The 15568-nt window shown below is 38.8% G+C and overlaps 1 protein-coding gene across 1 annotated transcript in view; it reads right to left on the bottom strand.

The window, feature by feature from the left end:
* Window positions 1-15568, bottom strand: part of LOC122982828 (kelch domain-containing protein 8B-like) — a 203197-nt gene that overhangs the window by 145473 nt on the left and 42156 nt on the right. The window contains exon 2 of the mRNA XM_044352401.1: window positions 9165-10584. Coding sequence (XP_044208336.1) covers window positions 9165-9555 — 391 coding nt within the window. The 5' untranslated portion in view covers window positions 9556-10584. The remainder of the gene's footprint in view (window positions 1-9164; window positions 10585-15568) is intronic.

The raw sequence follows: 15568 nt of genomic DNA, 5'->3' as shown, positions 1-15568 counted from the left end.
TTCATAAGAAATTTGCCCATGGAATGTACTATGATATACTATGATAAATGATATATCATGATATACCATGGTGTACCATAGTGGTACCATAGTACCTCAGATATTACTAGTGGCACATACCATGAATCACAGTATGTATTATGGTATGTATTGTATGCACCGTGGTCTTTTTTTTTTTGATAAATAACATACCACACTGCATTATATGTACTGTGCAAAGATTCATTACATGACACTGGTATTTGTACAATGGTACTGTCAAAAACACCATGGTACAATATACCGTGGTTTCTTATGGATATCATTCAAATATGCCCTAGTGAGCCATGCAAACAGACTCTCTAGATCATTTGAGGAATGTAGGAGAATTATCTACTTTTATTGATCAATTACCTCGTTTAACCCTGAATTTAATTTTCAATTTGGTCAGTTAATCAGTCACATAACCGTAAGTTCTTTTCAAAACAGTGTGTCTAATGTGCTCAAAGAACAACAATGACTTCTTAGGATAAATTAACATTTATTAATAGCTAACGTTTTAAGGATACATGATAAAGCATAAGATAATAAAGAAAAAGAATAATAAGGGCTTTAAATGATAAAAGAAATTTAAAAAAATGTTTAGAAACAGTGGCTCAAAGTGTGAATAGAGGCTAAAATATTACAATAGGTAATGCTAAGGGAAAGCTAACTTACTTCTCTAATGAAATTATCTTCTTAATTTTATGTTATTCAACCAACCCTTGATCAACACTTGATCACAAAGGCATCTCGGCAGGCGTTGTTTTGGGTTGAGCTGGACTTAGCTTCAGTCATACAGCCGGAGTAGTTGCACAGCACGGAGCAGGTCCTGGTCTGTGGATGAGTCTTTGCAAGTGGTGATGAATCACTGGGGAAGCAGGTCCAGCCTTGTTTCAGACTGACCAGGGAAGAGTCTTTGCTCTCAGCTTAGCTCCCAAGCTAGTGAGCCTGACAGATGGTTGTTTTAGTCCATGTGTCCGTCTAGTTTTGGCAAGAAACCAGAGGTTCGGCTGAACGTCACTGTCTTCTCCAGAGCAATGTGAGCCAGTTTTGCATTCAGGCTTTCACTGGCTTCTTGTAATCTTAGTTTAATGCTGAATAAATTTTCCTGAATATACTCAAATCAGGATCAAATAAAACTTCACATGGGTAAGCATAACTTCAAAAGTGAAATACTATATGTGGAAACACAAGGACTTAATGTTACAAATGAAACAAAAACAAACTGAGCTTCTTTTCAGAAAAGATTAAAATCTGCACAAACTTGGTTGAAAAAAAAGACAAGAGATGTCTTGAGGGAAAAGGTGTCTTAGCTCATGACTTTTTGGAGACCAGCTCAAAGAAAAATTCCTTTAAGATTTATTTTATAACCTTGGACAAGACAGACCAAGTTTTGGTTGTGTTTTACACGTTTCATGCCTAAACTGATGATTATTTATATTCTTTGTTCTCCAGTGATCTTAAGGTGTGACTAATACTTTTTATTCTAGAATGGCACATTACTCCTCTATACTGGGGAATTAAGTTTTGAGTTGTAAACGCAAATTCACACTTCAGAGCCAATATGTCTGAACACTTCATGCCACATTGTAAATAATAATGTATTGTAAAACCAGGACAAGTGATGTCACTTTTGTATGCACTTTTGGATATCCAAAATTATCTTATGGATATCTGGAATGGTTTTTCATTTTGGATAGCTGAAATTTAAATTATGACTATTAACAACTGGTGAATATTTGAAATCGAAAGCTTTCCATTTGCCACTGCTTACACACATGAATGGAAAAGTGACATAATTTTTCCTAGGAAGAATATCATTGTGAATATCTGAAATGTTCATTTTGACAAGGAAGAATTGAATTACAGATATCTGCAATAAATATCCAGTCTAGCTATTAAATGTTAAAATGGCCACTTATACTTTTTAAGGATTTTTAGATATCTTAAATTCTATGGGTGCGCAAAAAATCGATTTACATAAGAATCGTGATTCTATCTCTGCCGATTCAGAAATTCCATGAATCGATTCACATTTTTCAGTCTTGCCACGACGCTGTTTTCCATTTTTTCCTGACATGAATTAGCTTGCTAAATCCCATCAATCATAAATAGATAGTAAAACATCAATCTAGAATCAAATCTATGAATGTATTGAATTGAGAACTGATTTTGAATCGCAAACCGAATCGATTTTGAATCGCGAATCGATTGTGAATCGAATCGTGACCCCAAGAACTCAAATTGAATCGAATCATGAGATTTCCTGAATCGTGCACCCCTATTAAATTCATTTTTGACTAGTACAATCAAAGTTGTAGATATCTTGAAATACAATTTCTACTAGTAAGAATGTTATTGTGGATATCTTTCATTATTATTCTGACAAGTGGAGAATACAATTTTGACTAGGAGAAATGCTATTATGGATATCTAAAATGTAATTACAGATAGGAATGTGGTTCAATTAAATGTTAAAACGGCTTGCCATATATTTTCATGTTTCTGTATTTGTTATGTCATTTTCACTGTGTAACTTAAACAATGTGTAAGAAATTCATGAAAGATGTGCCTGGATATGCTGCGACTGAGCCAATTGCATGACTGATCATATGTTTATTCTGTTCCTATCCAGAAAATAAACAACAGCACAGAAATAGAATGAACACAACACAGAGTCAACGGGTTGCTTGACATGTCATTTCCAACCATGTGTTTCTGAGCTCAGTTGCATCATGTTACAAAAGCATCAAAAATAGATATCTAACAGTATAAGAGCATCCAAAGGGCGATTTTTTCCTTTAACTTTTCATAAAGTATTTCTTTTGTACATTTGAGAAAAGTTACTGGATTGAAACCTATGTAGTATGTACTTTAATCCATTTATGATTAAATAGAAAAACAATAAGAATAAAAAGGTTCCAGTTTTACAATTCTAAAAATGTTCTAGGTGTAGTTGCCTGTCTCTGTGAGACACGTTCAGCATTTTCTTTAATGTGCATCTGTCAACTTGCAGTCAAAAATACACATGAGCAAGTAATGTAAAAGTTGCCTTGTTAGTCACATCCTTGTGACTGAGTCTGTTACCATGACATCCTGGGTTTCTTTGTTGCATGTCACCACCTGAATTGCCTTAAGTTTATTATTTAAAGGCAGGCAACAGTGTTTTTTGCACATTACGATGTGCTGAACCACTCTCATCACTGCTCCACACCTCCATCAGCCTCACACCAAATCTCATTTAAATTCTGTATCACTTAAGGGCAGATGTTAGATCAGGAGTTTCATAGAATTCTAATCTCTCTTTGATGTGACTGGACACAGAGATCTAGATAAAGGTTTCTCATAAGTTAAGTTGCAAATCCTGGACATTTGACTGGAATGATAACTGTAACTGTAAATATTACTGGGAAGAGTGTATCATGTATCCATGTACTGTCAAGTCCAGTACGCAGTTAAAGCAGATCTCTCTACTACTTACACCAACAGCCATTGCTGGTCAATAACTATCAACCAGTACACAGCGATCAGGGTGCCGTACAAGCAGACATATACACACATAGACATACACACAGGGGTCAGTTAGTTAGTCATTTGTCACACAGATGTCAAAATGTATCAGATAATTAGCAAAATTTCACAAAACACACACTGTCATTTATACCATTACTCCATCATTGAGAAGAGTGGTTTGGAAAGTCCTGCAGGACTAATGCAAGACAGTAATAATGTGGCAGAGATTTCCTGTAGTGCTAAACAATTGGGTGACATAAAGTTTAAGATTAATATGTATGACAGCAGCCATAATCTCTCATAGATTAAAACTAGGGTCTGGATGTGTCTCAGTTTAATAAATTCCATAGGATTTACTGGTGGTGGTGATTATCAACTACACCAAATCCCTTCTTCTTTCAGTGTGGATAAAACAATCAATTGCAAATGAATATGAGGTGCCTGTCCCATATGTATAGACCTATATATTTCCCTATATATTTTCCTGTTCACACTACAGCCGTCCAGAGGAAAAAAGAGTTTTTTAATGAGTTTTTCTTTAATGAGTGTGACAGTGTCCACTTAGGGAAGTGTTTTTACTGCACAACTGTTCTGCTGCACTAGTTTCAGGACCGAAATCATGTCCCACCTCAATGCTCATTAGCACGCACCACAGACTGCACAGTGATAATTCCACACACATACAAAAAAAACTCCCACTGTTCTCTTTGGTAAATATAGAATTTTTTAGGCCCTAGACACTGAACATAAAATATTAAAAAGGTGTTGCTAAAAAGAATATGGCATAAAGCTTAAAGTTTCAGCTTAAATAGTTGGACTAAAGAAACACAGAGGAAGAAAAAGTTAAAATGCTCTCTCCCATCAAGAGCCGTTCTCTTGACACATACATTTTATAAGCTCTAACGTCAGTATTAATGGTGACTGCATTAAAGAAACAGACCCTTTCCTCAGCCCCTCCTCTGTAGTTACTGTTGCTACTCCTGTCAGGCTTTCCATTTGCCACTGCTTACAATAACAGGGGAAAATGTACCACAAGAAACTCCTTGTAATATTTGAAACAATGGGTCCTTGATTTCAGACAGAGATTAACAAAAACAGGCTTCTCATTTTGAGCTGGTCACCATCAATTTTGCCTGCAGAAATGATGACTGTCGCTAGCAGATTTTATCAACCGTTGCTAGCTAGCATGACTGATGTTAGTTCCATGAATTGGTTGAAAATTGGTTGGTCCCTTTAAGCCGGGCTCAGAGTACAGGAGTTTTAAATCCTAACCAATTTTGAAATCAGGTTGCATCACACACATAAGGAGAAACTTCACCGATGCTCTTCTCTCCAATCGCAAACATGCACACACTACAAGATTTGAAAATAATAGTGCATCACACTCTATAGCATATTATTAAGATTATCGTGCCAGAGGGGGCAGTGCACCACCTCACATGATCTCACGTGATCTCATGGGGAAACAGATGTATACAAAATGCTTTGCAGTGAGAAAAAACAAAAGCAAAAGGCTAAATGAATCTGGATGAAAAAATGGTTTGGGAGATGTGGTCAACACAGGTTGTCTGCTCTTCAGCAAGAACTGAAGTGAGATTGAAGTGAAGTCAGTTTTTATATTAGTTTTAATATCTGTCAACAATAGTAGTCTGCTAGCTAACAGCCTCAAGGGTTAGAATGTGTAACATTGTTTGGCAACACCATCAGCTCTCTCTCATTGGCTATTGTAGTCCTGCTTGGAAAATACTGACGTAATCATCCAGATTTTAAATCTTAAATAAAAAACATGTTTGAAATTATCAGGGTGGCCCTGATTAGTCTGTGAGCTATTTAGAGGTCAAAGACTGGATCTGTAAACCTCTCACATTACCAGATAATTTGGGCTTAACATTGGAACAGACCAATGTCCAAGACCAGATTTCTCCTCCAATTGTCAGGAGTGAATCAGGGATAAATATGGGATAAATCACCTCAAAACTCCTGTGCCCAGCTTTAATTACTCCTGCCACACCTGTCAAAGTTTGCATTTTTGGCACTGGAAGATTTACCACATTTTAAAACAAATGCTCTTTGACTTCATTCAGAAACAGAAAAAAGGCCTATTGTAGCTAGCTACTGTTAGCTAATTACTTAACAGTTACTCCATGAGTTGGTTAACCTCTGTCTCTATTTGAATTTTGTAAGACTTGTGTCTAAGCGAGAACCCAGTAAAAGGGTCTTAAATATGCACTTGATGGCAACATGCATGATATCATACAAAAAGACTGAGGCTAAAGCTGCATGTCTCAGGCAAACAGTCAGTATACTCACCAGCTGATGAGCTACAGTATGTAGAGGATATGGAAATAAAGGCAGCATTGTTTTTGTATTGTAGTGAAACTAGTAAGTCCTATTATTATAGTAAATATGATGAGGAAAACTGAGATAAGAATTTTTTTTAGCATACTAGAAAAGTATGTCTGGACAACCATCTCAAGTTAGATTTGTGCTTCACTATTTGTATGCTTCATGTTTAATGTTACAGGAGAAAAGGTTTTGAGAATGGGCATAAAAACAATGTATAACACTATCTCAGGAAAGGAATTTGGCTGAGGTCGCTGAAGTAAACTTTCCAGAATCCAATAAAGAGCGGGACAGAGCCGCTAATGCCTAAACTGTGATATACAGTCCGGCCCCCAAACTGTAGATCTTCCAGTCCTCCTAAACAGGGATAACCCACATAATAATGTAGTTAGCTAATGATATGCCAGTTCTTGGCTTTAGAAGTAATGCTTCATTAGTAAGCCAGCTAGCAGGATATGCTAATGTTTGCATCTTACACACACACACAGTTTAATCCTTTCCTCACATTTGCTCTTGGATTTTTGGTTTTGGAAAGCTTATCAACCGAAACCACCCTCCAAACTCTTTGTTTACTGAATACCGCTGTTAATAGAGCTTCATGCATACTGCTTCAGGATGTTGAGGAATCCAAAGCTCAAAAGGTCTGCCATGTATAGTTACAGTTGCAAAGCCATGACTGGACTATCCTGTTTGGATCAAATCAACAATTAGAATGGAAATTGAACCATTATTTTTTCGCTTGTCTGTCTAAAAAATAAACGTAACTGGATAGTTTCCTCTGTCCCGTCAAGTTGATAGTTTTCAGTTTTGCTGCGCTGCTCAACATAATGAGCTCAGAATTTATCAGGAGGACGACTGCTTCATCCTAAAAAGTATGAATCTGGACTGTGTGTGAACACAGAACGTTATTTAACATTAGATCCTGATGGATCCTGTCGGCGTGTCAGAGATTTAAATAATCAATGAAGTTATGCTGCTGTGTCTTCTGCGTAAATGCACACAGTGTCTCTGAATGAAGAGACACAGCTGTGGGGAGGTCGCTGCATATAACTCTCTCTCTGCATTGTATATTTGTTTATCCTGTTATCAAACAAGTTGAGCACAGATTTGAACGGAGCGGTCCCTCAGTGTTTATGATGTCTGTGTTTATTTGCATATAGAGCGGGGAAGTGAGATCCAATCACAAGTGGTCACTCAGGATGCATGTGGAGATGCATGTTAATGCCAGGTGTAAGTAGACGTACTTAAAGCTGACCACTTGTGATCGGATCACCGGAGACGCATGTTAATACCAGGTGTAAACAGGGCCCACCTTGGAAGGTCATTTTGATTCCTGAGTTCATCAGGTTGACACTCAACAGCATGCAGCCTGAGATGTAAACACAGGAAACTGTGGGGAAGAAGCACTTTAAGAAATGTATCTCACTTCTGTTCTTTCGCTGTCATCGGTCTCATATTTATGTCATATTTTAAGTCTCTCTGGACTTTATGACTATAAATATGTGGTTTATCTTTTCCCTTTTAATGGCATGTGATCAGTTTAGTCTCTTGTCTCTTTCCTCCCACTCTCTCCCTCACTTTCTCACGACTCTCCCGTCCTCAGTGCCAACATACACAACCTCAGGCAGTCTGCACACGCCTGGGGAATGAGCATTAGGTCCAGTATGTTTATTCAGAAGAGGTAGACTGTGTGATGACTGGCTTTTCCACATGAGTTAAATTTGATATTCTGCTAGAGGAAGCACATACACACACACACACACTTACAGAGATGTCGCAGTAGACGCACAAACACAAACACAAATGCCAACCTACAACCTATTGACCATTTACATAATATGAATTTTGGGACTGTAATATTTACAGAACATAAGCACCAGCTTCATGTCTTGTGTGTGCAGACAGCGATCTCGTCACCACTCAGCTTTAATCACAAGTGAACAGATTCCACTCAGGAGACACTTTAGCAGTCACTGAAAAGCTTGGAGGGGCTTCTCCCAAAATTAACAGTGAGTTTGTTGCTGCTGCTGTTGTTTAAAAAAAAAATCACAAAAATCCTATGAATATGTCAAAGCACCTGCATACTCCACTTCATCGGTTCTTGATGAGCCTACATGAAGTTTTGTGCCATAATTGACAGGGTGCACTGCTAAATTTGGATTATCAGAGCAGGAATCAAATGAGTGATCTCCAAGCACTGCAATAAAGTTGACCTGTCAAACAATGATTCTAAATGTCTAATGTGCATTTGCATAACTTTTATACAGGTAGACTAGAGCATGCATCTCGACTCACACACCAAAAATCTACCAATTATCTAAGGAAAATATGTTATTTATGTAGCATTACCTGGCTTGCAAAACCACGCGCAAATGTGCGCACTTTCCGCAAGGGAAAGCATAGCGTGAAACGTAAAGCAGACCCATTTCACAAAGCAGAGGTTTGAGATTTTTTACCCTATGTCCCTGTTGGATCAGAGAGCACAGTTACATACATACTCTACATTGAAATTGGCATCATCAGTGCCCAGCCCAGTGTCCCCAAATATGATTTACATTCCATGCCAGTGTTCAGTGCCAATGCAGGAAGTAGTGTGCCCTTCATGTAGAGAGGTGGAGAGTAATGGTGGATGAGCATGTAGCATGTCTCACTTTATAATCAACAATTCACATTCGCCTCTTCATTAAGCGTAAACACAATCTTTCCTTGACTTAAACTACTTGTTTTTATCACCTAACCATACCCATGCATTAATCCCTAACTCTGTCCCCAGCAAGGAGCCACAAGATAAACATGAGGGGTTGTGAGATGATTAAGAGGAGAGTATGTCATTTTTTCAGATTTTGCTTTAATATTTGCTTTTACTCAGTAATTTTTCCTCTTCAAATTATTCAAAGAAAACAAAGATAGAACACCCTTTGGTTGAATTAGTCACAATCAGTAGACAAGAGGTTTCAAGAAAACATCCCTTTGTTCTAAGGGGTCAGTAGCCAAAAGTGTGGGACACACTGGGGGTACTTATCTTACACTTACTTTAAACACAGTTGCTGTAACCATGATCTTTCCCTTACCTTAACCATACTGTAGTTTCCATGCACAGATATTGTAGAATGTGAGAATTTCAACAACATTGACATTAGACATGAAAACTTTATCAGTGACTGCAATCTGAGGTTTTGCAGAATCATCCAAGATCGCAATTCTTGACAAGAGATATGGTTGCAACACCAAGATATCGCACAGCCATGATTGCTCTGCATGATGACACAGGCATTCCACTTTCTTACCTTTCTCCACAGTGGTGACACCCATAGATGGCTGGCCCAGGCTGGCCCTTGGCTCCCATTTGCCCTCGTCAGGGTGGTAGACCTCCACGGAGGCCAGTGGGGTCTGCTGCTGATTCATGCCCCCGAGAACCATCACCTGGCCCCTGAGCACCACAGCTGCAGCCCCCGCCCGTGCAGTGGGCAGCGGCGGCAGCTGGCTCCACGTCTGGCTCTCCACATCCAGGACCTCAACACTGTCCAGGGGCATGCCAGTCTCGCTGCAGCCCCCCAGCACATAGAGCAGGCCTTCGTGGTACACGGGAGTGCAGTAGACGCGGCGCTGCGACATGGGGGGGAACTGCTCCCAGTACAGGGACTTGACAGGACTCACCGCCATCTCCTGTACAGGCATGTCTCCAGGACCGAAAGGAGGGGACGCACCATCACACACCGTGCCGGGGGAGGAGGAGGAGGTAGAGAAGGAATGGGAGGAGGGAGGAGGGAGGGAGCTAATGCAAAGGTGGAACAAAACTGAGTGTGAGCAGGAGAAACAAGTGGAGGCACAAGCTTGTTTCTGTCTCTTTGAGTGACCCTGTGTCCACAGAGGGAAAGAGACAAGAGAAAGTAAAAGATAGATAGAGGGAGAGGGGGGTTGTGGGGATGAAGAGGATAGAAATGTGAGTAAGTGAAAGAGTGGACAGAATAGGGAAAAAGGGAACAAGAGAGGGAATGAGCAGAGTGTGGAACTCACTCCTAAGCCAGATGTCACGACTCCCTCTCTATTCAAATGTTTTATTCATCCAGCTGTTGGTGTTTTTTGAGCAGTGAAGCCATCTGCCCTTCGACTCCCACTACTCCTTTCTCTCCAGCCCTCTTCTTTCCTGCACTGTCAGAAGGGTTATTTTGGTTACAGTTTTGGCTTGAATATATTCCTGGGAAAGAGGTGCTTGAAAGGGGTGTTCCAGGGCTTAATACTTAATCCTTAAAAACCTCAAAGTCAGAGAATAAGTTGGGAGATGGCACTGGATCAAAGATCAGGAAGGAGAGAAAGTATTGACCTTCACTAGTGCCCTGATAATCCAAGAAAAAACCTTTATGGCAGACAATTTTATACCTTCAAACTAAAGGCAATTATTCAGGAAAACCAGTTCCACCTAAGCTGCAGCTCCACAGTTCTATTTGCACCCTGGTGATATCCTACAGTGAAAAAAATCCTTTCATAAATGAACCAAAGTCTTTAAATGAAAACTCTATGGGAGAGTAATGACTGCAAGACTTCACTGCATTTTATGAAAGATTTTCCTCCCTTAATTAAACAAGAACTCCAAATCCCAGAGCGCCATTCTATGACTCGCAGTCAGGCATGGAGCCTTCTGAACTGTGTGCTTCGCAGCTTGCTGGTAGCGTTGGAGAGGGTGAGGGTCCCTTGGCGAGGCCCAACCTAGAAGAAAGCACAGAAACATAGGATTAGATGTGGAATCAGAGAATAAATTGAGAGCTAGGATGATGAAGAAGAACATCCTTTTTATATGCTGAACAATTATTTGTTATATTTTTGCAATGGTTATAAATATCTGTGATGTATCTACTCTACTTTTCATTGATTTATATTGACTAATCAGTAAAACTGGCTTAACTCCCTTCACAAATATTTACTCTTACTTCTATTACTGACTTTGTTAGGAACTACGGAAAACCTGATCGAAAATTGTTACACAAAACAGTGTGTGACAGTTCAGATGCCTAGGTGGTAGGGATGTTTCTACTGGATGCAAATGAATCATGAAGACCACATTAATTAATCCAAATGACCTAAAGACATCACACAAAAACAGATCCACATGGCTGACATTATTATGGCAACACATGAACCATTGTTTCCATATGTTTGAACTGCATGGGCTTTTAACAATTGATTATATGAAATTCAGCAGAGCAGCCTCGCTACGGTCAGTCTAACATGTTAGCAAATAGACAATGTTTTGTGCAGAGCGCTCACAGGGTATCAGTACACCTGACAGGGATGAATGGCATTATGTTATTGGTATTAGATTGCATTAAATTGCACAGGTGTTCCTAATAAAGTGCTCAGGGAGTGTATGTTGATTCATTACAACAAACCACAAAATAGCACAACAAGGTCTGTCTCACATCAGAGGTGATACCAAGAAAACAGAGACAAATTCCATATTTGGAATTCAATTCATCCCTATTTTGTTACAAATTCACAATTTTTACTGTGCAAGACAAGTCGATCAACTGAACTTAAGCCTTTGCTAATGATCTGTAATGTTTCAATACTGATATTTTTGAAAGCTCGCAGTTGTCGTCTGGATCTGTTTTCCCTTCAATCATTATTTCCTATCCCAGCGTCACAGAAAATAATTTTTTGATTGTTGTAGTTGGAAAAGAAACTAAGGAGTAGACTGTGTCTTTCTGCTGTTCATAAAAGAGCAACAGAGTGAAGAGTTAAATGACTGACATCAATTTGAGGCTTTTCAGGTAGCTAGCAGGTAGCTTGGCAGTTGTCAAGCACAAATGACAGATAGCTGGTCAAATAGACTTGTCTAAATCTACCAGTTAAACTTTTACACATATGTATCATATCATTGTTTCAAGCTTATCACCTTAAAAGCTCTTCATAAAAACCTCCAGCATTTGTGCTGTGAAGCAGCTCATTCCTGTCAGTCTCTGAAGCTAATTGAAGCAGCTAAAGTGTAGAGCTGTCAGCAGTGTTAGTGGTCTGATAAAAACAGTCAGATGTGACTTGCCAACAGTTTGTTATTATTGCCATTACTGAACAGAACACTTGTTTTGAATGTAATGAATGTATTTGAATATAATTTAGTAACACCGAGTACATAGCTCATATGTATCTTAAGGGACGGGTTCACAATTTTTCAAGTCTGTCTTAAAACAACAGTCAGGTATCCAATTGAACATTGAAATAGGTTTTTCTTGCTGTAATCATCCCTCCTGTTCATACTAACCATTAGAAGATCTCTTGTGATGGGGACCAAAATCCACAGTCCTCCTTCTGTGCAAAAATGTATTTGAAAGTTTATCTGAAGCTGATATGAAGCTTCAGCCATGCAAACGAGTCAAATCAAGTAGGTATCTTTCAACATTACAGTCTTTTTAGTACCAGAGTCCCTCTTTTTGTTACTATACTTCCACCGCAGCTCAATGGGGAAACACTGACTGAGGAAACACAAAGAGGGAATTTGATGCTAAAAAGACTGTAAATATGGCAGATATCCACTTGATATGACTAACTCAGACTGATGAAGCCTCGTATAAGCTTCAGATAAACTTTTAAATGCATTTTTTCCAAAAAATGACTGTGGACACACTTTTCCCCTCATCACTTACATTAAACGTGCATTTGAAGGGGATCTTTTAATAACCCATATGAACAGGAGGAATGATTACAGTGAGAAAACCTCTTTCAGCATTCATATGGGCACATGACTATCTTTTAATTCATGTGAGCTGATATGGTCATTTTTTCTGTAGAAAAAAGGTAAATTTGCTTAGAAGTTGACTTTTCCCTGACTAATTGGTTTAAAAAGAATCCTAGGTGTTTACAGTAGGCACAATCATTTGTTTATTATTACTATGTAGATCACAAATACAAGCCTGTAGTTTAATTTATAGATATCACTTATAATTACATATACAAATTGCCAACAGCTGGTCAGAAAAATCATAATTTGATATTTTCCTCACATCTTTCAGTCATATTAATTAGTGTACTGTGCATTTAGCTCAATCAACTACTCTTAGATCTTACTGTGACCCCCAGCCCCAGCATGAGGGCACCAGTATGACGTTACAGGGTATACACAGGTCACTCTGTTCCTGAGTGAGTTATGAGGTTATTTCCACATAATTGGTAATTATCTCCAAATGGAATCAAAAAATGAACATTAAATTAAATTAACATTTAATCAAAAAAGCTTTAATTTTGCAAATATAATGTCACTTGTTGCTTTTTGCTCCTGCATTCTCCCCACATGGATGACTCAAGGCTGAGTTAGAAACAGACTGAGCAATCCTATCAGGTCTCAACATGAAGGCATCACATTCAGATGACAAAGTATGTTATAATCAGAATCACATTCATACAGCAATGAGATGTCTTGTGTCACAAACCACTTAAGACCAGTTGAATGGGGACAGCTTGTGCAATTCAGGACAAAAGCCATGTCCGTATTAGGTAAAACACTCATTTTTGGGTCAGTGGGTTTAGGTTTAGGTTAAAGTTAAGGTAAGGGCTAGGGTAAGGCAAGTAGTAGTTATGCTTAGGGTTAAGGTAAGTCTAGGAAATGAATGCAAGTCTATGTAAATACCCACAAGGTAAGTAAACCTGTGTGTGTATGTATGTGTATGTGTATGTGTATGTATGTATGTGTGTGTGTGTGTGTGTGTGTGTGTGTGTGTGTGTGTGTGTGTGTGTGTGTGTGTGGTCTGTCATAGGCTACTTTTGGGGCCAAATTTCAGACTTCAGAACAGTTAATTTGGGACAGCTTGTCCAACTGGAGACAAAAGCCATGTCCCCATTTGGGAAAAAGCTGATATTTGGGTCATTGGTTAAGGTAAGGATAAGGTTAAGGTTAGCATAAGGGTTAGGTTTAGGCAAGTAGTGGTGATGGTTAGGGTCAGGGTAAGACTTAAATAAACCTGTGTGTGTGTGTGTGTGTGGCAGAGACACAGCAGGAGGCAACCACACTGACCTGAGGATCGACAGGGAAAGCAATGACATTTAACATGCAGGAGGAGAGAAAGACAGTAACATAATACATCTCTTTATTCCTCACTTTCTCCTCTGCTGTCCTCATCTTACAGGTCACACTCGCACTATATACTGTATATATAATACTATATATTCATAATTAATGACACCTTCGTCTAAGTCGCAATTAGTATCCTGCAACTGTGCAACTGACCTTTTACAAGTGAGAGGGAGAGAGAAATGAGGACAACAGCAGAGAGGTTAGTGTAAGGAGATACAGCACTAAAGAAGCTAACAGAGGAGTTTTTTATTTTTTTAACAGCAGCAACTTTCTGAGCTGGGCTTCTCCCTTAACAGACTAAACTTTGTTAACACGAGGCATGATGTCTCCATGAATAACTTTTCGCTACCGGGCTGTGGAAACCTTGATAGGTCCAGTGTCTCTCTCACAAAACATGCTGCTGACACCACTGTGTGTTGAAACCCTGCAGTGAGGAGGTAGAGGTTATTCATAACCTTCCAAACTGTCAGTCATGCAAAAGTCTTATAGGACCCGAAGCTGAAACCAAGGGGGCTATTTGATGGACATTTTAACATCAAAAGCATTACTGCAAAGAGCAATCAGTTGACTCATCTTGTGTCTGACTCAAATCTGGACTTTATCTGTCTGACCGAAACATGGTCGAAACAAAAAACTCCTGCGAGTGTGTTCACGGTGCCCGGATACCAATGTTCCAGAAGAGACAGACCTGATGGAAGAGGAGGAGGGGCTTTTTTTATGTGAGCGACAACATAAAATGTGAACGTGTGGTTTATAATGCGGGTAACACATTAGAATATGTTGGGATAAAAATAATGTTATCCCAGCAAATGTCTTTTAACATCATAGGTATCTATAGCCTCCCCTCTGCAGATGACACTTTCTATGATCAACTCACAGAAGTCTTGAAAGAGTGCAATCTCAACAAAGAATTATTACTTATGGGTGATTTTAATGTGGACTGAGAGGATAAAACTAAGGAAAAAAATAAAAATTATCACAGAAAAATTCCAACTAGAAAAACTAGTAAAAGGCCCAACTAGGATTGCAAAATGCTCCAGTACACAAATCGATCTGATATTTACTAACAAACCAGAAAGAATAACTAAAAGTTATAATTTAATCACTGGCTTATCAGATCATAACCTAACCCTATGTGCAAGAAAACTGACTAAAAGTAGATTTAAGACCACGGCAACTAAGACAATGATCCTTCCATGCATACCCAGAGCTAAGCAAGAAGAATTTATCAATGAAATTAACAGCTTGAACTGGGATGATGTACTGTCTTCTGATGATCTGGACTATGGCTGTGATACTTTTACTCACAGAATCAACTCTGTCAGGGAAAGATTTAATGTGAGGATACAGATAAAATCTAAAAATAAAAGCAATTTACTGTGGTTTGAGGAAAATTTGTGGAAACTAATGAAATCTAGAGATGCTGCACTGAGGAAGGCAATTAAAACAAACATTGTTTCAGGTCTCCAACTACTGACACTGCTAAATTAGTTATGTGTTCAGCTGCTGATGTCAAACAGCAGAGCATGAAGCTCAGTGGTGTGAAAATCTTCATTTAAGTCTTGGATAGCATTTTTATCAATAAAACTTGCCCAAAACGGAGCCAAACATGTGGCCTCATATACTAAT

This window comes from Thunnus albacares, chromosome 5 (assembly GCF_914725855.1).
Source record: "Thunnus albacares chromosome 5, fThuAlb1.1, whole genome shotgun sequence".
In the NCBI taxonomy this organism is placed as follows: domain Eukaryota; kingdom Metazoa; phylum Chordata; class Actinopteri; order Scombriformes; family Scombridae; genus Thunnus; species Thunnus albacares.
Note: the sequence above shows the minus strand (reverse complement) of the source record. Positions and strands in the feature narration are given on the sequence as shown.